General features: G+C 31.4%; 2 protein-coding genes across 7 annotated transcripts; both read left to right on the forward strand.

Moving 5' to 3' along the window:
* Positions 1 to 4,773, forward strand: LOC134727699 (DNA ligase 1-like). The gene is made up of 6 exons (XM_063592080.1): positions 1 to 111; positions 1,050 to 1,225; positions 2,481 to 3,215; positions 3,554 to 3,624; positions 3,930 to 4,191; positions 4,448 to 4,773. The coding sequence occupies exons 2-6, from the start codon at positions 1,057 to 1,059 to the stop codon at positions 4,771 to 4,773; spliced, it is 1,563 nt and encodes a 520-aa protein (XP_063448150.1). The 5' UTR covers positions 1 to 111; positions 1,050 to 1,056.
* Positions 4,774 to 6,354: 1,581 nt separating this feature from the next.
* LOC134681000 (putative uncharacterized protein DDB_G0290521) lies at positions 6,355 to 25,013 on the forward strand. 6 transcript variants are annotated; one of them, XM_063540335.1, is made up of 5 exons: positions 6,355 to 6,517; positions 19,621 to 19,721; positions 20,394 to 20,417; positions 20,981 to 21,653; positions 23,038 to 25,013. In XM_063540335.1, the coding sequence occupies exons 2-5, from the start codon at positions 19,640 to 19,642 to the stop codon at positions 23,276 to 23,278; spliced, it is 1,020 nt and encodes a 339-aa protein (XP_063396405.1). In that variant the 5' UTR covers positions 6,355 to 6,517; positions 19,621 to 19,639; the 3' UTR covers positions 23,279 to 25,013. The 6 variants fall into 6 exon arrangements, with proteins under 6 accessions (XP_063396405.1, XP_063396407.1, XP_063396403.1 ...); XM_063540333.1 differs by lacking the exon at positions 6,355 to 6,517 and adding an exon at positions 11,421 to 11,629; XM_063540336.1 differs by lacking the exon at positions 6,355 to 6,517 and adding an exon at positions 14,781 to 14,798.

A 25,013-nucleotide genomic window follows, 5' to 3' on the forward strand; every position in this document is an offset into this window, starting at 1 on the left:
CGCCGATGACAACGTTATCGTCAAAGATTCGATGATACACTGAAGCAGGATAAATTTTATACTATACAAAATTTTATTCTGTTTAGCTTGTTTACGAAGATTCAGTCTATGGTATGTATTTTTTATTTCGCATTTTTAAGTGTACAATAAAAGTCAGGGTACACGCTAAAAATCATAAGACACGGGTCCACACTGTATAATACATTACACTGCCAACAATGTTGAAACATTGCGGAGAACAAACTATACGATGTGCAGAGGTTTACTTATTATTGAAGGCTATACGTTTGCCTATAATTGTTTGCATCCACGTCACAAGAACTCTTGTGTTTGATTGGCAATAATTCTACATCTCCTTATTTTTCACTATGGCTGGTTAGATTGTTTTATTCTTATTTTTTACTATGGCTGGTTAGATTGTTTTATTCCTTATTTTTCACTATGGCTGGTTAGATTGTTTTATTCTTATTTTTTACTATGGCTGGTTAAATTGTTTTATTCCTTATTTTTCACTATGGCTGGTTAGATTGTTTTATTCTTTATTTTTCACTATGGCCGATTAGATTGTTTTATTCTTTATTTTTCACTATGGCTGGTTAGATTGTTTTATTCTTATTTTTCACTATGGCTGGTTAGATAGTTTTATTCCTTATTTTTCACTATGGCTGGTTAGATTGTTTTATTCTTATTTTTTACTATGACTGGTTAGATTGTTTTATTCCTTATTTTTCACTATGGCTGGTTAGATTGTTTTATTCTTATTTTTTACTATTGCTGGTTAAATTGTTTTATTCCTTATTTTTCACTATGGCTGGTTAGATTGTTTTATTCTTTATTTTTCAATATGGCTGGTTAGATTGTTTTATTCTTTATTTTTCACTTTGGCTGGTTAGTTTGTTTTATTCTTTATTTTTCAACTCTCCTCCTGTTTTCATCTCTATCAGGAAAACTAGTTTAAAAGGTTTTAGTATAGACGTCTCATTAATCAATATATCTCGAACACTCTTTAACTTTTAAAAGTTTTAAGCAAACATTTTTTTTCTTTATAGACTAAACATGGAGAGGTCACAGAAAGAGGAAGAGAGAGAACAAAAGGCTATTTCACAGTTCTGCGTTGCCGTTATAAAGGAAGCAGTATTCGAGTATACTCTTGAAAAAAAGGAAAATGTAGAGACCGCCATACAAATTGCTGAGGCACAGGAAAAAGCTTTAAAAGAGGAACTCGGTATGTTAACACAAAAATACGACAGAAAAGATAGCCCTTTATGTCGGCAATAATCTCCACAGTGCTTATGTTTGAAATGTTTGAAATTTTAATGTTACTCGACTTAAAATAGAATTTCCTGTTCTATTCTATTCTTTGTTTTTTTGACTCTACAAGACTAATATCGATAGATCGTTTAATGTTGAAATTGCATAATGCAATGCTACAAACATCTTTAAAAAATACCAACTCCTTATACTTCATAATTAGAATTCCAGAATGCTTTGACAAATAGCCTATATTCTAGTGCCTTTAGTCCAATCCCTTTGTTCAAATGTGCATTTCATATTTAAACAATAAAATATTTTGAAATGAATTGATATATTCTAGTGAAGTATTTTTTATGCTTCCGCCGTATTTTTTATGCCACCGCCTTGTCCGTCTGTAGGTTCGTACGTACGTACGTCCCAAAGTTAGTTTCTGTTAGACTCTAACTTTAGTTTGCCTAAACCAAATGTTATTAAACTTATACAGAATGCTTAAAAACACTAAATACAGATCAGATTTGAATTTTAGTGGCGTCACTTTTACCGTTCTACAGTTATGCCCCTTTACAAATGAAAAATTGCTTATTTTTTTGTTTCCTATCTCCAAATTAAGTTTGCTTCAACCAAATTTTATGAAACTTATTCACAACGCTTATTATTTCAATAATCAGATCAAATTTGAATTTTGGTGCCGTCACTTTTTCTGTTCTAGAGTTATGCCCTTTACATATTGAAAAATTGTTGACAAATTTCAAAAATATCAATCAAGTATATTTTTTTTTAAATTGGGGTTATCTACCTTTGTCCATGATGGTAGTTGATTCAACTATGATCAATGCTTTTTAAAATCTTCTTTAAGTATTGGAGTTATCTTTCTTTGTTCAAAATAGTAGTTATATCAGCTAAAACCAATGCTTTATACAATGCAATATTCAATTTTACTACCAACTGATAAACGAGAGCAATCTTAACCATTCAGTGCTTACAAGCAAATGCTTATTATCAATAAACTCAATTTAAGTTCAAAATTTTGCAGCTTCACTTTTACAGTTCTTGGGTTATGTCCTTTTATAACGTTATATGCTAGCGGGGGCATCATCTGTGTCCGTATGGACACATTCCCCATTTTTTGTTGTAGTTTCCTTTGACCAGCGAAGGTAAACGATACATTCCTAAATTACAATATATAATTTTTTATTTCCTTTGACTGTAATATATATTATTTCTAGATGAATTAGAAGGAATGAACAGATTTGAAAGTGGAGACGCAGTAGAAAGTTATAAGTGTATTGATAAAGAAGGGAGACAAAGAAGAGACACCGTAGAAGATTATAAGTGTAATGATAAAGAAGGGAGACAAAGTGGAGACGCCGTAGAAGGTTATAAGTGTAATGATAAAGAAGGGAGACAAAGTAGAGACACCGTAGAAGGTTATAAGTGTGATGATAAAGAAGGGAGACAAAGTGGAGACACCATAGAAGGTTTTAAGTGTATTGATAAAGAAGGGAGACAAAGTGGAGACACCGCAGAAGGTTTTAAGTGTAATGATAAAGAAGGGAGACAAAGTGGAGACACCATAGAAGATTATAAGTGTAATGATAAAGAAGGGAGACAAAATGGAGACACCGCAGAAGGTTATAAGTGTATTGATAAAGAAGGGAGACAAAGTGGAGACGCCGCAGAAGATTATAAGTGTGATGATAAAGAAGGGAGACAAAGTGGAGACGCCGTAGAAGGTTACAAGTGTAATGGTAAAGAAAGGAGACAAAGTGGAGACGCCGCAGAAGGTTATAAGTGTAATGATAAAGAAGGGAGACAAAGTGGAGACACCGCAACTGATAATCAGTGTAACGATAAAGAAGGGAGACAACCTGAGGAAAAGTCGAGTTTCTCCTTGGAGGATGAAAAAGATGCAGAGGGTGATCTAGAGGGAGCTAAACACGAGAAAGCGCTTATACCTACAGGTACATTAGTTCTAGATGTAGCACTGATTTATTTTTACTCTGCTAGTAAAAGAAGTATCAAATCAATACTAAAATAAAAATACGCGTCTGATACAGTGTGTTTTAAAATTCCATTAAAAGTTCCGAAAGCAAAGTCCGCTTATGCTTTTCACGTCAGATCACATATATAGGATTACACGAGACCTTGTACTTAATAAAAATGTTCTATAGAGCGTGATTCACGTTTGAAATATGTGCTACTGGACGTAATAACGAAAAAATATGTCAATGAAAAAAGATAAGAGACTCAACATGTTCTGTATGCGTTCTATACCTGTACTTTGTTTTATTTTTTTCAGGAAAAGTTATCACAAAGATTCACGAGCAGAAAATAGCAGACAATCCATTTAAGGATGCCGTCGGCTATAAGGTAACAATAGAAACGCAGGAAAATTAAAGTGTGATAGAATTGCATAAAACATTTACAAATAAAATATAAAATTATAATCATTACACCATAGCATACTTTCGAATCAATATAAATAGTCAAGGAATTTTCTTATATATTTGCATCCTCAAAGTTTCTTAACTTATAAAAAAAATGCTAATGCAGATCAATTGAATTTCCTAATAAATTGGGAACTTTCTATAGCAGAAATTATCGTTAATAATAATACTTTTACCATAAAAAATCGTTCCATTCAACGTACTAAATATCTTAATTTTTATTTGTAGAAACCAGGCAAGAAGTCTGTACTAGATTTGATATATACAGAGCAAAATGATAAAGACCAGAAAAAGAAGAAAAGAGAAATTAACAAGGAAGTGAAAAAGAATGAGAGAAAAGCTAGGAAAGAAGAAAGAAAGGTTAAGAAGCATTTTAAAAAAGTAGCCAAGAAGACTAAAAAATACACAAGAGAGGTTAAAATACAGTGGGAAAAGGAATTAAAAAGGAGGGAAAAGATGGAAGACAAACAGAAGAGGACATTAGAAAAAGGTAGTTATAAGAATTGTTTTGTTTTCTATTTCTTCCATGCATTTCACAGTTTATACACTTATTTATGGTTTATTCATTTACCTGTCAATAATCCGGGTTCTCTACACAATGTGTCTAAATGTATCTAAATGTGTTTGATATTAGCATTGATTGATTGTTGGTTGCTTAAAGTCCAGTGGCAAATATTTCATGCATATTAAGGACGACAAAAAAAAGTATTTATTCTGATCAACATTCTGTATTTTTCCATTTACAGAAACAAAAAAAGTCAAAGGTGAAATAAAGAAAATCATCAAAACCCCAAATACTGACAGGGAAAAACAAGATAAAAAGAAAAACAAATCAAAGAAAGAGCCAAAGAAAACAGAAGAGAAAAAAAGGTCCAATGATAAGAAGACAAAAAAGAGACAAGAAAAAGAATTAAAAATGGAAGTGATTGATGTTAAAAGGAGAGAAACACAAACAGATATCGATGACAAGGTCGAATCAAACAATGCAGAAAAACAGAAAACATTTGGATCAAACATTTTTGCTTTCTTCCGATCTTTATCGTGCATCAAAAGACAGACAACAGATGTTTAATTATAGACTGTCAGTTACCTTTTAATAAATATTGATATATAACTATCTTTTTTTTTTGTCTATTGTATTATTTTTTTTGAAATAAGAATAGTATTCGAACATCTAGAAAAATGTTACACATTTGTATTCAAGGGGTTCGCACGACCCTCCCTCCTTTGAAAACTAAATATATAGCACTGTAAAAATAACTGAACTCCGTGAAAAATTCAATCGGAAAGTCCCTTATCACATGGCATTATAAAATGACAAAACACATCAAACGAATGGACAACAACTGTCATATTCCTGACTTGGTACAAGCATTTTCAAATGTAGGCAATGGTGGATTGAACCTGGTTTTATAGCGCTAAACCTCTCACTTTTACAACAGTCTCATCAAATTCCGTTAATTTACAGTTCGTTATGTGAACAAAACAGACATAAAAGTCAACGTTCTGCATGTTTTAATTGTAATTGTTTTAATTGAGTTGAGTTCACAGATCCATGCACCCCTCCCCCCTTTTTTGAAATTTTTCTGGCTACAGGCATGTACAACATTTATAGCTTACGTTAACAGATGGAACAAGACATGATGTTTTGAAAAGAAACATAGACTTTTTTTAACAATAATTACATGATGGTTAAATCATGTCTAAGCATGGTATAAAGAAATAATGCATAAAACCATTGTATTTTGCCGACTTTGAACACAACATTGTAGATTATGAACAGATTTATTTTAACGATGATTAAGGCTTTTGGAATAGACGCATTTAAGAACCAAAGAGTAGAATTTTATTTTTTTAGTTTATGATATAAAAGTCAAAGTTGAATTTAAGGTTTTTTTTGGAAGAAGTGTTCCTTATCCTTTTGAACTGCCTTCGTCTGTGCTCATTGATCTTAATATCAATCGACTCAGGTACTTGGGGACAAGATAACTTTGTTTTAGTCCTCCCCTTTTCTCTCCAAAATCCTTTTTTTCGGTGGGATAATAAAAATAGTTTATTGCTGCTGATGGTTACATGAAACTAGAAATCGATAGACAATGGTAAGTATGTTCTATTTAAATGATATACACAAAGAAAAACGCTAAAATAATTGAAATTAAAAGACAACATAAAAAACATAACGGATTTTTGAAAAAGAAGATGGGCAAAAAATTTCTTGTTCCCCTGTTCCTACTGTTTTCAAAACTTTAAACTGATTCTGAATTTGAAAACAAACCCAAACTTTATACAACAACCACACTCCCCCTTTCCTCAAATGTGTGTTTTGGGTCCCCCTACAAGCGCTCCTCCCAAAAAAAACCAACAAAAAACATAAATAAAAACACGGTGCGGCAATTCCAACTTTTTCTGTGTTAGTTGTCTTTTAATTTTATTTATCCTTTTCGTCAGTGTGGTCGAATGTCTACAGCATTAGAACTTCCCAATCAATAGATATTACATAATTGAAAATTAATTATTTTATTCATGTTGATTTTATTCAATTTAACTTGTATTATTCCAGTATTGATGACTGTGATAGGCATTTAATGGATGTCATCGTAGTTGTGAACTAAGCAGCTTTTCTATTTACTCAATGGGGTTCTAAACAAACAAACGGCCACTGAATGCGTCCTTAGAAACTGTCAAAACGAGGCTCGAAAAATACAGGTGGTAAAATTAAGAAGGGAAATATGATATTTAGTTTTGTGTTCATAAAGTAGATTCTAACTATTAAGATGTGTTAGTGAAAACAATACAGTTTAATTTTCATAATTAAGGTAGGTTGCGTGATTTTGTAATATTATGTGTATTAATTGTAATTTAAAGTCACCTGGGCAGTGATTTAACACGGTGTTGAAATAAACAGGACACACGATAAACGCTCTACATAATTATCAGATAACTTGTTTTAATAATTTAAAATGAATATTTCAATGTATAGATATTGATTTTCTATCAGTTGTGTATTTGCTATTTTTGAAATGTCAATTTAAAGTTTTTACTTAGTATTATATACCTCATACACACACGGAAGTTTAGAGTGTGTACTTCAAACGATTTTGATATGCCTTTATGGATTTCTTATATACCATATACAAGTTAAATCTTTTTTTAAAGTCATAAGTATTTATAAATTTTAACAAATCAAAGATGCTCCTCTATAAATTCATATATTACACTAAAGGTTTCACGCCTGGATTGGAAAGTAATATTTTAAAATTCTTTTAACGTTTTGTGTATGTAGTGGATTTTAATTTTCAATTTGAATCTTGTTTGTAAAACCAAAATAAAGTTTAAATACCATAGATTTAAAAGAATTACTACACAAAGAAATAAGATTTACGTATTCCCCTGACTTATGCAATAAATATAAATTTCAGTGTAAACAAGTGTACGGGTGTGTTCGAGTAAACAAGTTATAACCTAGGTTTCCCCAAATATATCTACTTTTATCATATACTATTTTACTATTATTGTTATCATATAAATATATAGAATCTGAAAATTAAGCAAAACACATCAACAAAGTTTTACCACTGGCACTTGTCTCTGAAAACAATTATCCATAGTATACACATTCATGTTACATGATATAGCCCCGCGGTATCTTTTTCAGAAACAAGTGCATTTTAGCAAGGAGGTCATATAACCTCCTTGATTTTAGCAATGATCTCTCACTAAAAAAAATCAATGGTCAGGGACTTAGATACAACTAAATGGCTTATGCGTATTTGTTCATTCCTATCTTATATTTACTGGTTGTGTTTTAAGTACAGTTTTGTAAAATTAATTAAATATCGTAACTGAAAAAAAAATCCAATAGTACACCTAAGAAACCTGATTAAGAATAACAGAGTCAGGCAACCCGAAATCTCTCTTTGTTTATTTTCTATACGGGGACACACTTCTTTTTTAATTTCAAGACTTAATTATGCAACATTTTGTCTTGAAATGGATTTGAATGGATTTGTTTATTCAGAAATTATACAAGGCAAATTACATGGATTGTTATTTTCCTGTGGATATATTCACGTTCTGATACGAATGGATTAAAAGGATTTATTTTTTTCAGTCAAATTGTAACGTATTTATTTAAAAAAAAAACTAACAAAAGCACTAATTAACCGTAAAAACGTTTAATTAGTTATTAATTAAATTCCATTCATAATTAGTCATTTGATTTAACTTATCTATATCTAGAATGAATGCATATTTATTTATTGGTCTAATACTTCCTATTTACTAGTAGTTGTTTAATGATACATAACGTATACAATGTATAAATGGGTCTGTCGTTCTGGTTCTGCGTACCTTTTACGACAACTAATTTCAGAAGACAGCAAAATTTCAACATTATGAAAAAAAAAATGTTTATGCTTCTGGTTAAAACCATGGTCCCGCGTGGAAAAATTCTGTCTGCAAGTTCAGGAACCCGTGCAACAACTTTTTGCCCATTCATGACCATTGATGAGCCAAAGATGTAGCATGGCAAAATGTATGTCCTTATCCCACGTGATCAGCATTCCAGTGGTAGTCCAAACTCTAACTCCTCCGTGTCAGTCGACACACTTTGCTGGACGTTCTTTGTTTTATCATCCATTTAATCACACGCCTTATATACATATGAAATATTCGCCACTGGATGATAATCAAACAACAATATAATACAGTCAATCATACGTTTACTTACTTTAACGAGGAACAAGGTACAGATACTTTGTTGATGACTTCAAAAAAAAATCTGTTGTTCTGTAATTCAGATGTCATCTTTCCATTATCTGTTACTCATGGTATGCCTTTCAGGAGGCATTAAAAATGATAAATTTTGAAAATAATCATGGGTCACCTAAACGCAAACTGAAATTCGAAATAACACTTGAAGGAGTGTGTTCGAATAAACAAGTCATAACCTTGGTTTCCAAGAAATCACAACCTTTTTATTATTACCATTAAACACTATGTCTTTCTAAAATGGTTCGCTTTAAGAAAATTCCTGTACCAAGTCGAGAAATTGATGATTGATACCCATTCGTTTAATATGTTTGAGATTTTAAATTTGGCTTAGGATGAGGGACTTTGTGTATGGAATTCAAGTTTATCAGAGGTCGGTATTTATGATATTTTACTTTTTAAATCATATTTATTGTTCATTGTATCTATGAATTGAACTTATTTGATTTAGGCTAATCATAATGATATTTTAGAATTTCGACTTTTTACTACATAAAACAAACTATCTTACAATACAACACATAAGTCACGTTGATATAATAAGTCTGTCCATCCGTCAGTTAGATGGCCTGTCAATCAATCAAAATGTTATTGAAAACTCGGCAATTTTCGATATAGACCTATAATCTATTGTTTCGGTTTTAACTTTATCAGTTTGAATAAGTGTTAAAGTATGCACGTGCAGGTGACAAAGTACCGTGCATGCTGATTAACGCTGCATGCTACATTGCATCAGAAGTCAAAGTAAACTTTGTTTCATTTCCTAATATAGAATATTAAGTATACTTAAGATGGTCTTATCAGGCTATACGTTATCAGATATTTTTGACACAATACTTGAAGTTAAATTTGTCTATCGATTGTTTTATCTTGTCAAAGTAAATATTATATGTAGGGCCTGTAAGTGTCTTTATCACGGAATATTGTAGTGTTGTTTCCTACCTTATTTAACTATTTATTTTCCCGTTGGGAATGAGTTATTAATGCGATTTTCTTTGCTGATTTTTTTTTATGAAATTGTCACCTTTTTACACTTAAAAAACATACTTATAAGTTACAATCAATGCAGAAAAGTAATAGAAATGAAAAAAAGGTCTTTATGATTGTCTCTTTCCTTCTTTAATAATTTAGTTTACCCGTTTGTAGGCACGTTTTGTGTTATTACTGTCATCGCGTCTCTATTTTTTGATAGAATTGTCACCTCAACTGAAAACTTCTTTATAAAAATACCTTAAAGGAATAAGAACTATTAATTTAAAATGAAACATTTAAAAGGTCACATGAACAGCAATATTTTGATTAGCGCAAGTTGACAATATCAAATGAAACGACATTTTCCGAATTGACGGGTGCAACATGTGGAGCAGGATTTGATTACCCTTCAGAAGCACCTGACAACACAGCAAAATTTTGGTGGGGTTCGTGTTGCTCAGTCTTTAGTTTAAAATTTCTAATTTGTGTTCAGTGTACTCTTGCTGTTTGGCCAGTCTTATTCGTTTAAGCCATGACGTTGTTAGTTTATTTTCGACTTATTCGTTTAATGGCGTTGTTAGTTTATTTTCGACTTATTATTGAAATGTCTCTTTATAGTATCTTTTGCTTCTCTTTATTTGCCTAAATCTGTTGCTTACAATACCACCTTTTATTTTCTTCAGGAATCTGAATGATTCCAGGGCAAACTATGAACTTTGCAACAACGACACAAAATTAGGATCTTTTCATATTTTTTATTTCAACAATTAATAAATTGATTAATGACAGTTTATCGTCCATCTGCAAATAGTTCATGTATTCTTAGGGCGATACATTCTATTAGAATGTGGCTTTGTCTTTATACATCCTCCAGCTAATGGAACGAACCTTGCGAGGAATAACACCACTCAGGGGGGAACAGAATACTTTATTTTCTTTGGACCTGGGCTACTCTCGAAGTTAGTTCCGAATTGGCCATAGAAATCTGTTCACCTTACGAATTTGATGACCGTTTAAGACGAAGTTTGAAAGAAACTTTAACGGCGTTCCATAATCATCACGAGTACTTAACTTTTCTTTTTAATAATCCAATTAGTTTCGTTGATCAGATAGGTTTCAACCACGTGTCGCGGTAAGTGTTTGCCTCGCTTCCGGGTTAAGAAACTTAGCACTTTGAATAAAATTATCTTATTTATGGATACCAATTTTAACAAGTTTTAATACTTATAAATGTAACTAATGTCTATCAATATGAGCAATGTTGACGAGTTTCTTCCTGAATAAGACGGCAAAATTGTTTTCAAATCGATTTGCTATTTTAACCAATATTTATTTCAAAATAAATACCATAATTGCAAAATTATTTATGGAATATGATATTGAAAGTTTTTATGAAGGAATAAAAACCACGTTTACTTTTACGATACATCTGCACTAGAAATGATTCTAATTGAAGACCTCTATATTTTCTTTGGTGTGGGTATACGAGGATAATATCACTTAGACTTCTCCATATTTAATTGAGATAAGAAATATGTTCTACAAGAAATGCAGGTCAAAGTGCTGACGCAGAATGAGACAATATATTCTTGTTGCACCATCTTGAAAAGTGGACTTCAGTTCTATTTCCCATTTAATATGAGGCAATCACTCATAAAATTGAACTAGTATGGCGATGAGTCGTTTGAATTCGTTTTCATGTTCGAAGGTTAGATATACTAAGGACAAAATTGCGCAATTATCCAATGAAGATTAAAAATAATTACAAAAATGTTGAGAAGTAGAGATCATATCTCCGGAGAAAATGTGCCTGTTGCTTAGCACATTGAAATTACTAAAAAGCAATTTAAAAGAATAAAAGATATAAAAACAAATGTGTTGACAAAATGGTGGCATGGTTTATTTAATAGGCCTTGGTGAAAATTGTTAATTAAACGGTTACGTTTTGTATTGAAGAAACATTTATTAGAACTTTTTGAAGAATTGGCCTGAAAATTTACAATAAACTCTATCAATTCAGCAAAATAAGAGCAAACACTAAGATCTTTGAAAATTAACAATTGGTATCTTTGTGTACGAGATTAAATGACTTTAATAATTCAAAAATAACAGAACATGGAATTAATTTCTGGAGAATGTGTTGACAGACCGGATAATGAATCAACTTTGTCTGATAAGAAAGTTAGGTGAGTTATAAATTACATATTAAAGCTATATAGTATTGTGAATAAAAGAAAAATATAGAATACTCGCTCACAAGGCAGTAACCAAACGAAACAAATAGCCGACAGAATTTCTGGAGGTTAACATAATAATGTTTGATTGCAGAATCAGTGAAATTATTTAATATTTCTCGTATCACGTGAGTGACAGCTTAATCTCGTTCGAAACAAATAAAAAAAATAAGATGAAAAACAAATTATATTCAGCATTGTCTTTTATCCTGTTTTAAGAAGTATCCATTTATTTCTACTGTAAATGTTTCAGACGTTTTTCACGCTTCTATCAGCCAACCGTTTCGTCAAATTTTGCTGTATTCTTTTTCGTTATTTTTTTTGTTTCTGAAGTATTTGTAAAGTTATTTTTATACTTTTTATGAAGTTGTGGTTATGTTATTTAAATGCTTTATTATTGCTTTGTCAGTAATTAGAATTGCAGTGAGATTATCTTTTAATTTCGACATACTAGTACATGAATGTAATTTGCAAGATCGTAAAAGAAAAATAAACCTTTTTAAGGTTGGCCTATTAAGTCCGTAGAATTTCTGAAATGTATACCTTGGTCTCTGAAATCTATCTTTTGAAGAAGATAAGTTTTGAATTTACTTTGAACGTATTTGGTAAACTTAAATCTTGTCAGTATTACAAACACAAATCAACAAAAACCAAAACCAATGCTTTGAATAATATACCACACACTGAAATTTATCATGAAATAGTATGTGCCAAAATCAACATATGTCAAAAGTTCGATGTAAAGTCTCAATGAACAAAATATCCCTGATATGAAAACATTCATTCATATAAAGCCTTTCAACGTGATATATGACCAACTCATATTAGAAATTAATATTTCATATAAACAGCGAATAAATATTATTCAACAAGTAGTCATATGGTCATAAATCCACTTATGAATCAAATATCCCGGCGATTTTAGAGAGTTTTATTTCAATACAGAGGATTAGGGACATAAATCCTATTTGCATGATCTCTTTAAAAAAGTTATAAAATACAAAGCGTGTTAGATTTTGGATTATAGGCATTAAAATCTATTACAAGGGAATAGTTTGACTTTGGTGATGTCATTGTTTATATTCTTGATAAGAAATGTTTTTATTGACTACCAATTCATGATTTTGCAGCGTGTAAATGCCTATATATTCCCTGTCCCATTTCAACGGAACTTCGTAAGAGGGTTGAGTTTGCTTTGCCTTTATTTATTCATTTTTTTGGTAGGGGTGTCGTAAATGTTAGATTCCTGATAGTTTCTGTGTCGAAAGCAATAATTCCCACCTCACCACAGAATCAACATCTGATCTCGTTGTAGCATGTTTATATAGGGTGCACGCATGCGAAAAGACGAGAAATTGGTGTTTGCTTTTTCCCGCTAATAACATGGCATATAGCAGTAAAATGGTTGACTAATAAGGTGTCTTGGTAAGGAACAAGTAAAAAAAACATCTTGTTGACTAAAACGTTGTCAACATAGAGTTGCACGTTAAAATTCGGACCCAGTTTGTCCGTTCAGGAAAAAACAGGGTGGCACATAATCATATTAATATACAATGTAATATTTGTCACTGAACGCGACAACAAAATTCCGTCAGACAGGCAAGTTACCTTATATATATTTGAGTTGGTTTTTTTTTCGGTCATCGCATTCAACTAAGTTATCATGCAATTTAATTGATATTGAAACGACTAAGATGCACTATATTTGCATCTTGAAAAAAATAATTACTCATCAATGGTACTTGAATAAAATTGTAGCCAATCCGAAAGCACCAAAAGTTGAACTAGAAATAATACGAAAACATTCGCGAAGATATATTATACATTCTCTAACGAACAAAGTTTCTACCAAATCTTAAATGGAAAAATTTATATGATTTGAATTTCAATAGCAAACGATCTAATTGTGTAGTAAACGTGTTTTTTTTGTTTTTTGTTTTTGTTTATCTTAATCTTAATTCCTTTTATTCAAATCCTACCATTCTGTAAATGCTTGCGTGAGAAGGGTCTATAAATCAAAACAAATCATAGAAAAATGTTCTCAAATCATTACTTATACATAACTATACAACTGTGTAATGAACGCACAGTTTAAGATTTCCGTGTGTGTCATACGGAAAAATAAGTTTAAATTTGGACAAGAGAGTGTTTAAAGACCAGTTTAATGATAAAATAAAGATATAAGAGAGTGTTTATAAAGTACATTTTATTGATAACAAATACATTTTTCTAATATTGGAGTCACAATCCTGACAAAAAAGGGGGATAGGTGGTGTGATCAAATGACAGTAATTACATTACTGAAACAAAGTATTTACTTCGCAGTTATTCGCATACTATCGATGTCATATCGTTATCTTTTGTTTTTATTAATTTTAAATTCGATCGAACTCAACAGGTGAACCCCCTTAAAATCAAATAAGCACTGTTACGGTCGACGTTCTGTTCGAATTGTAATTGTTAAAGTTGAGTATGATTGTATCCCAAAAGTCCATGTCCATGCATGTAGCCCCCCCCCCCCATTTCCCCCCTTGAAAATTCCTGGCTACGGGTCTGTATTGTATTGGGTATTGTGAGCATGTATAATATTTTATAATGTTATCCTGCTCCAAATTGTTTACACAAGAAGGCTTTGACACCTTGCCATGTTCTACAAATAGAATAAGTTTAAACTTGACCCCCCTTTTTATGAATTAAACTTGTGTTATATGAAAACTCCATGGTATGACTTTCTCGTCCATTTGAAAATAATCAATTCAGTTTATCAATACAGCAATTAGTAATTTTGCAAGACCATCAACAATATGTAATTACAATAAAAATAAATTGTCAGTAATTAAGTGGTGTCTCTCCCCTAACAATACACACCATTAAAGGTAGCCTGACATCACAATAGGACGGCCTTTCTTATCAATAATGTCACTAATTGCTAGAGCATAATAAATCTAAACTTCTCTTTGTATCTAAGGTCGAGATTCCCTATCGAAATCGATTATTCTTTTATATCAACGGAAATTGTATTGACTGGTTTCTAAGTTGATGTTTTCCCTGAATGGAGATAGGAAATATTTTTTTTTTATCTGAAGTGGACTTCAGTTTACTAGCACTATAATACTTTATGGTAAGATGGTCTGTTTTTCTGTTTTTTATTGGTTTGACTCACGCTTTTGCGATTAGAATTGTCAGTTTTATTGATCCTGAAAGGATAGTGTATCCAAACGTTCTTCTTTCTTGCTTACTTGTCAGATGCAGATATAGAGATAAGCAGGAGACCCAGCCCCCTTTAGTCGCTTCATAAATAGTATTTTACCAGCATCCCTTCAAATATTGGCTTGCCAAGTACCCCCTTTTCAAAATCCTGGATCCGAACCTGATTTGCCACATTTAGATGTTCATTGGTGGGTTGGTTACTGTCTTCAAGACAATTAATCAAATGTCCACTGACTGTCTTCTGTTTCTTTTTGCATATATAGTCTATCAGAGTTTGTGTAAATTTATTTGATTTAATGTCTTTAGAAATGCACATGTCTTTGATTTAAATTGTTTGATGATAGTATACTATATATATATGTACTTCAATGATATGAATATAATTATGCAGGTTTATTTTTGAATGGATATTACGGTCTTGGAATACACATGTAAACAGAGTTATGTAAATGTTGCACTTGTCTTCCACTTTTTTTCGAAATCTAAACCCTTCATAATAAAATTCAGCCTTTTCTTCGGATGCAACCTTCAAAACTTGATGATTATATGAGCCTAACATCTGCTGTATTTGCATTCAATTATAGATGCCATTTTTAAAGAAAGCATAAAGAATGGGTTCGTGTCGTGTATATACATTAATAGTTAGTTATAAAAACTAGACGGATAATAAATAAATATTAAAAGCATAAAATGAGACGTATGAGTTAATGTTTAAATGGGTAAATATTGAACTAGAAAACAAATACTTTTCACCTCGGAGACTTCTTCATCTCTTTTAAGAAGCATTTAAATATTTATTGCGGGGGTTTTAGATGCATATATGTTTAAAACTATTCTTGAAGCTTTTAAAGTCCTTTCAACATAACGAAAACGAAATGTAAATTTTATGTAAATTGTATTCACGAATAAGAAGTGATGTATATATGTATAAGAAAAAACTTATTAAAGATTTTCTAGTGGAATGAACACTTAATAACTTTTTCGAAAATAAGTCTCGTTAGTTATCATTTCTGATGTTTAAAATTTAGAAATACTAAATCAAAACTTCACTTAATATCAGATGTTATCTATCATACAATATACCATTTCATAATCTTAGATGATATCTATCATACAATATACCATTTCAACATCGTAGATTCTGGAAACGTGGGTTTGTTTCACAATTGACAAACTATTGAAAGATTAAAATGGAACGGTTATATGTTATAGACCTTTATTTCTAGCAGAAATTGTAACAGGGTTGCATTCAATATCGTAGCGGCAACATAGGGCTGTACGTAGATTTATTAATATTGAACGTGTAGCTAGCCTAGGTGCTACATAGATATTGTTAGCAGCCGTAGGCTAGCTTCTCGTTCAGCAGACACAAATCTACGTAGCTGCTACGTAATTGAACGCAATCCAGAATAATTTTTTCGTGACATCGATTGTTTCGTAAAAACGATCATTTATCGAATGTTCCGACTTTCCGATGACATTCGAAATCGTATTTCAATGAAACGTAGCTCCGTTTCTTGCTTATGATAATAGTCGGTTTGAGAGAGAGACATAATACTTCACATGTATCTGTCGGAGCGCACCAAATTCTGAATGCATGAATATTTTCTAAAGTATAATTAAACAATATGGATATATTTGCCAATACGTATTGACAAATTTGATAACTACTCTTACTTAAATTTGAATTTACACTTCATGTAAGACAAACAAATAAATAAGTATCAAACGCATGGCCTATTTGCTTGCCTGTCATAAAAAGAAAAAAAGAGAAAACATATATCTGACTTTAATCATAAGCATTGAAAAATACGTGACAACGGCTTCAATCAATATCTTGGATTAAATTTGAATTAATGTGCAATATAGAAAGATCAGTTTACACAGATTTCCTGCACAAACTATTCTATTAAAATATACGCATGGCTATAATAAATGGATATTGAATTTTATAGTTATATAACTCGGTACTTTCAGTTCATTTAATGCAATAAATTCAAATGCCATTTTGTAGTGGGGTTATTGAATTACAGCAAAACAAATCCTACAAAATATAACAGACAACTTATCTGTTCTAAGTTTTACTATACTATAATATACATGTATATATTATGTAATCATAATCCCATGTATTAATATGGCGATTATCGCTGATGATCGATCGTGAATGGTGATAATCGAATATGTTTTCAATAATCGGAAGTTGATGAATTAAGATAAAATGTTAGGGAAGTGAACTTATAATAACTGTTTATGCACAGTCACTTCATGGCTGGAGAACATAGTTCTAGTCGTTCTAAAATCAAAGTGATACAGACATTTGTTTTTCATTTTGCTTGAAGAAGATCAGATGTTTTTTTAACATTATTGTATAAAAGATGACTTGTATATAATAAATTGCGCTCGTTCCGGTTGACTTTTTTGTCTGGAAATTATGGCCCTTGGACAGAAAATTTCACGAATGTGCATTCTCCCAAGTTATAACTTTTATATATAGTTTGACTTGTCATGCAAGCAACATCATTTACGAGTTGGCTTCTATATTTGCTAGAAAAACTCAAAAAAGATACGAGGGTTATATGCTGTGATATGTCATAGGCCCTACATAACTCTTATCAGTGGCGCTCATTTAAAAAAAGCTGTGAAACCAAATCTATTCTGTAGAATTGTATCAATGCAAATTTGAGCGTTTATAAATCATATCAAATAATATATGGTATTCAGAAGAGATGTTTATTTTAGTTTCTTTATTTCAATTGTCAATCGAGCGGTTCGTGAGGAGATGACTTTGCAGAAAAGCAAACTCTTCTCTTTACAAATGATATAAAAATATTGATGTTGACTGCTATAATACAGTGTCATATTTAATTTCCCTATTCAATGATTTTTTTACAGATGGCATTTAAATTGAAAAATAATATACTCAACATATGTGCAGTGGTTGTCAAAACATTAGAATAGAAAATTTATGTCATTGTTCATAATAAAAACACAGACTTGCTGTAGTATTATATTCTCACGTTCAAAATTAATCAATTGGTGTGTTAAATTAATAATTCAGCGTTTTCTTACAAATTATAGGTTGTTTAAATACACCGTATACAAAGAGGAAACTATATCTTGGCGATAAAGGGTCGAATTTGTAATAAACTAGTATCGGTATATTGGTTTTAAAACTTCCAAAAATGTTTTAAATAAACTGAAAAGAGTTTGACAGTAACAATAAAGCAACCCTAAGTTATCTCATCTGACAAATCTTCATTTGGATAAAGTTGCTTCAGTAGTATTTTGTTTCCAGACGCTTATATTAACAAGTTACGCGTGGCTGTGGAATGCGAATAATTGATTATCATTTTGAATGGTCAAAAGAGAATGACTTAATAACATACAAAAAACCTGAACCATTTACCTGCTTGTGGTTTGGAAACAACGTCTTTAAAATAAAGTTTGACTTCTATGATACCTATATTTTGCACGATGACATATAAATGTCTCCCTGTATCCAAAACTATGGCACACAAAACTAAAACGAAGAAAATTCAAACAAAGATTTCATATGTACGAAACGACTTGCCAAAACATATGATAGGCTGATGCCTTTTTTTTTATAAATATTTTGAATGTTACTTTCTTTTTTCCATTCATTATTTAGAGAAAGAGTATCATGAAGAGACTATTTCAAATGTTTATTTATAGACATTCTTTTTAAAAGAAAATCATCACCCGATAAGCTTTATTCTAGTGACAGCATAACACATCGAACACCCAATTAAGGGTATACACAAAATAACAGAAATACTCTTGCATGTTTAAAAAGTATCATAAATAGGTAAAAAAGAGTTAAATTACAGGTATAAGAAATAAGTCCTTTCCTGCGAGTACTGCAGCTGATAATGATTAGAATAGTACATAATGTACAGGGGCGGATACAGCCATTTTAAAAAGGGGGGTTCCCAACCCAGGACAAAAGGGGGGTTCCAACTATATGTCCCATTCAAATGAATTGATCGGCAAAAAAAGGGGGTTCCAACCCCCGAAACCCCTTGGTTCCGCCAATGATGTAATACATGATACACAATTAACACATTTTACCCAAAAATATTTTAGGGCCATCCTTTTTTTTTGTCTTTTACTTATTTTCTTATGTACTCAAAAGGTTAAATATAACAAGACAAGACAAGGCACTATTTTATTTGAGTCTGACCTGTTATAAAACATTTACTTACTATTACAACTTACTATAAAACAAGAGCCACTCTAAAAATAGTTATGAGATACTATGCTGAAACCTTATGTGACGTTGACGTTCACCGTTCTATGTATAATTAGGGTTGTAAAGGAAACATTTAAAGACATGATAATTGGACGAAACTAATTATTACAGTAAATTCACATGAAAATTAAAGTATTATTGAAAACGATTTTTTCATAAAATCTTTCAACAATGCCGACAGGCGAGACAATTATCTTGTCTCTTATCTTTTGATATTGGTAAGGACATCATATTCAATCAAGAATCTGTACAAGCAAGATCTTTATATAGACACATGCGAGCTATGATTATTGTATAGGTCTGTAAAGGTACATGTATCTACCTGAAACGCAGCAGCTTGCAAGACTCCGCTGCTAAGACTTCTTTAACAGATTGGCGACGGAATAGGAGATCTAGCAAATTCAGCCCTTTTTATTTTCCCAACCGAACAATAACACTTTCACCCTTTGTTATTTTACAGGTTTGTTTTACCAGACATCATGAAAGAGCAGACGTACGGCTGGTATCCATCCGCCAAGGATGTCTATGTTGATAGGCGGATGGGTGTTCCAAATGAATACCGTGAGTATTGGCATCTTTTTCTTAAGATAGATAACACCGAATGATTATAACAATTATGTTGCCTAAAGTTTAAAAAAAACATTTCTTGGTTTTATTTTCTAAGCAATGCAGAATAATTAATTATACTTTAATTAAGAGGATCGTTCAATATTTTGATGTCATATTGAATTGATCGAAGGGAGATTGTCAGTTTTTCTCATTACATTTCGTCTCGTATCCATTGTTCAAATGTGGTCTCTCAAAACACGTTTTCTCTGGAACAATTGGACCAATTTATACCATATGTAGTTCTAATCAGCGTTATATGCATATGCAATGTTTGTTTTGAAAGTATGCAATATGTACAACCTAAAATCAATGCATGGTGAGCACATTCTATGTAAAAAAATATCCAATAGTTTGTAGAATCGGTAAATGATTTACTCTTGCAGGATCGACAACTCTAATGCTAGAGAGTTTATCCCCGATAATATCACCAGTCGGTACATTCACACTCAAATATGGTCAGGATTCGGGTAAATGTTGGAACCTTTTCGACATTTTGGCATTTTGCATCAACACAGAAACACATATGTCCAAATGTAAATCTTGAGCAGTAAATGATATAAGAAATGTTTGCTTATATTATTATTGTTTCAAAATATTTTCATGTGTATACACTTTTGTTTTTAGCACGGTCTCCTTCTATGTTGTCAGGTACTGCGTTAACAAATAACATGCTTTTTGTGTTCCTCTAATCACGTGACCACAGAGAGTGACCAATCAAAAGTGTGGTAATTTTACATGCAAGAAACACGACATTGCTATCACCATCCTGAATTAAAAACTAACATTGCCAATATTTCAATATTTCAAAGGAAAATAGAAAATATTAACAAGTAGATGTTTTAAGAGGGAAAAACATTTTCTAATTTAGTTTTAACTTATTTTCACAATCTGTTTGCAATAAAACACTAAATATAACCGGTAAATATTTGATTAGTATTTAAAATAACCTCAAAAATGTACAACATAACCATGTTTTTACCTACTTTTATTATTGCTTTTACACTTTTTGAATGTAATTAACGTTCTTGCTTTTGTGTCGTGATTTGCTTGATGCTTTACCCATGATTTCTTTTGTATTTTGTCAAGACGTTTTTAATATACCAAATATTTTGCTTGGTGTTTTTGCTTTGCTTGTCATTGTCATAATTAAAAAATGTAGATGCATTTCCCTCCAAAAATGTATAATATAACTCTTTCTTTTAATATTTTAGAACTTGAAGCCATGTACAAGTATCAAAACAGTAACTACTATACAGCACCAAAACCACCTTCACCACGGCCACCGAAAGGCTTCCGTCCATCACCAACTCCTAGCAAACGTCCAATGTCTAGTGTCTCGAGTCACCATTCTAGAGCAGGGAGTAAACAGTCAGCATCCTTGCAAATACGAGCCAAAAGTGCACCGATATATGACTTCAAACCCGTACCTAAATTACAAATACCTACCCCATTTCAATGTTGGTCAACTAAAGTAGCGGAAACTTCTTATGGTGTGCCAATACCGACAGAGTTGGAGCCAAGGACACCAACTCCATCATCAGCGTTTCAACCAGAGAATGGTGTAACAATCATACCGACATCAGAATATCAGGAAATATCAGAGAGGGAAAGCTTCGACACTAAACGAGAAAGGGTGAAGAGTGCTGTTATACCTAGACAGAAACCTACACCTCCCCCACGACCAATCAAATCTGCTGGTTCAAACAGATACCAGACGCCAACAGACGACATACGTCAGTTACGACCAAGGAATCCGACACCAAAGTCATGTGTACCTGACTACGCAGATACCGTATCCCGAGTGGCAACACCTGATCAATATGAAAGAGACAGAGAAAAATATGGCTGGAGAGCTGAAGTTCATGGCGATCCACTCAAAATAAAGTGAGTATTATTTTTGCAAAAAACAGCTACTGAATAAGATAAATATGACTTTAAGAAACAACTCTATTTATTCATACCTGCTTGCATATTTAATCAAGCAGTTTTGGAATAATCATCTCCTAAATGAAATCTTAACAGTCAATTAATGTCAAGAAGAAACAAAGTGTAGAAATATTTATAATGTGCTCGGTAAAAAAAGCGAAAGAAGAATACCAATGCATATATTCTCCAAATATAACAAAACATTTGTTCAGCCAATTCTTCGCTAATTGTGGGTATCCCTTTCAATGGAGTTGTACATTATGTATCGCAGTAATATTGCAAAGCTCGTGTAAATTCTGGATAAAAGATTTAAATTCAACTATTATATAAAGATATGCATAAGACTAAACACATAAGAAATCGCCATATTGTATGGGAACTTTGTTTTAGAAAAATAAGTAAAGTGTAAGTAGATATGATACTTTTAACTATTTAGCTATGGATTTAGACCCAGGTTTCTGGCAAATATGTGTCCTCTAGTGGTAAGAGAATAGATTAGATGATTTTTGGTGAAATGTGTTGATGTAAATTCATATATGGTATTACATGTGTATTTGTAAATATAATTATGGTATGCACTTCATTAAGGTCAGTACAGTCAAGGTCGTTAAACACTTCCATATATATAAGGTCAGTTAAACAATAGATGGCACATTATATGCGTGGGAAGTTGTATATTATTTATATTTTAATTTGTATGATTGATTTGATTGTATTGAATCGCATCTGGCACAATTATTGTTTTATAATTAAAACAAATATGTTCATAATTGAATATGCCGTGTTAATGGTTTTATACCTTACTTAGCTTGTCGACTGTATCATTGAAGTTGATCCCTACTTCCCCTTTCTTCATTTTCAATGATCTCATAGTCAAACAGATGAAACACTGATATCAAACTATTACCGTTGTCATATAGTCATTCTTTCCCCAGGCCAGTTTTTCCCCATGGGAAATTTTGGATTATTGCAGTTCTTCCCTCGCGGAAATATCGCAATACGTATACATATAGTCACATTTCCCATGCAAATCTCTCCCCCATTTGATAGATTTCATTATTATTATTATATAAGTCTGAAAATTAAATCCAACGGAGTTAGAATTAGATTTTTATGGTGACAAATATTTATTCTCAATTTACATTTAAATTACACAATTGTTTGCCAGTTTGTCTCTGTCTAGGTTATATGCTACTTAACGAGTATAATTATTATTAAGGTTTATCATCAAAAGCTGAAAAATATCAAAATTGTATATAGTTATGCATTGTTGCTTAAAGCACAATAGGGACAAATAAATACATCGTCTTTTAAAATTGACTATATTGCTTATGCTTTTTAGGAAAGTGATGAAGAGACTGCCGTACTATGTACAATGTGAAGATCCCGTCATACCGCCAAATCCTCCTAAGGCTTATATGGAAAATATGGAGACTTTCTTCTATAATACCATACCACGTAGACCAATGGCATATACAATACACAAAGAATGGGTATCTGAAGTCATCCATGCGAAACGTATGGAACTTCAAAAACGAGAAGGACTTAAACATAGATGGAAGAATTTCGCTTTTGTATATTAGGGATATTAGGATATATCAATTAATATAAACAAATTGTAGCAATATATTTTCCATTTTTCGAAGTTTCGACATTGACAAGATGTTATTGTACATGCATTTAGGCTGGGAAAAGTGTTGCTCCTTAGATAATGTTAATTTACTTTAGTGTGATCAGAGCTTTTTGGATAATTATGAACAGTTTTTTTTTCGTTGAAAGCCTCCTATTGAGGTGTAATATTTTGTTCAGCAAATTTTTATTCTTCATTTTGAATTTTGCCCCAAGGCACAACAAAGTTTCAATAAATAAAGGCAACAGTAGTATACCGCTGTTAAAAACTAAGATTGATGGTAATTTTTTTTTAGTGCTGTTGAATGCATTTGTATTTTTTCAATGCCGAGATGTTGAAATTCTTTCCTCAAGAAATCACAATCACAAGCTTTCTGAAAAAAAATACAGTTATTATTTTGCTCGAAAATGAGTATAAGACTTTAAATTACTTTTTTTTGTACTGGAATTAGTGCTGTTCAGAAACTGCCCAAAGGTTCTAAGATGTTTATCTAAATCAATGTTTTGAAATATTCTGTGATATTTTTATTTGTACAAATGTAAATAAGAGCTTATATTTTTAACTGTGTATATGTATTAAGTGCTGTTATGTGATAGTTATGAATACAGTTTTAGTGTGTTCCTAGTGAAATGAGTGTCAGATGGACATCGTGTCCATTATCCAGCACAAAGTACTAAATGATACAATGGTCAAATTAGATTACACTTGTGTATATATGTTATATGTTGTTGCATTTAAAATAACCATTTCCTATTCGTCGATTTTTGAAAGTTATTTTGATAGCTTCTGCAAAGTCATTGTAATCACAAAATAATGTTTAATCTCTGCAAAACTTTGATCCCAAATATTTTGAATATCTTTTCTTCTACATGATACTGAATTTTACAATCTGCGTATAGTAAGTTTGTCAATTAAAACTTTTGCATGAGTGTAAATTTATCTATATTGAGATCTAAATATCTGGTTAAAACACTGCAATTCACAATTTGTTTTTTCCCCCTAAGATTAATATCAACACATTTATGGATTTTTTTCAGTGCGATCTTTATTGTGGATCAAACGCTTACACATTTCTCGATCTAAAAAGCATATCATGATTCCTTTTTATGGATTATTTTCAATGTCAACTTTGTATAAATTTTATCTTTTATAGGTATGAATCTTTATCCTTAGTTCAAAATTACTAGAAAAGCGAACTACCATATTGGAAACAAAATTTCATTGTTCATACAGCAAGTTTAACTCCATCAACATTTTTTTTTAAAGAAAGACGCTATCTCAGAAATCAGAATATCATGAAAAAATAACATATGTATATGTTTAATATTGCAGCACTATTGCACTCTCTTCTACCTCCCTTTCATCTATACTCAACCATCTATTTCTCATTTTAATAATCATGATATGACTGTGTAAGGGAAATAACTCTATCTAAATTGAAGACATACTTTTTATATACATGTAAATGTACTAATTTAGATAAAACATGTAGAAAACATTTCCGAATGACAATATTTGTCAAGATATAAAATACTTAGATAAGTTACATTTAAGTTGAATAATCTATTAGTACATGGAATGATAAACTTGACAATGCCATGAAAGAAAAAAAAACAAAGTATATTATGTATAATTTATAGATATGATTATGTTTAAAATAATTTAGAATAAACCAACTGTTGATATTG

Source organism: Mytilus trossulus, chromosome 8, assembly GCF_036588685.1.
Source record: "Mytilus trossulus isolate FHL-02 chromosome 8, PNRI_Mtr1.1.1.hap1, whole genome shotgun sequence".
Taxonomy (NCBI): Eukaryota; Metazoa; Mollusca; class Bivalvia; order Mytilida; family Mytilidae; genus Mytilus; species Mytilus trossulus.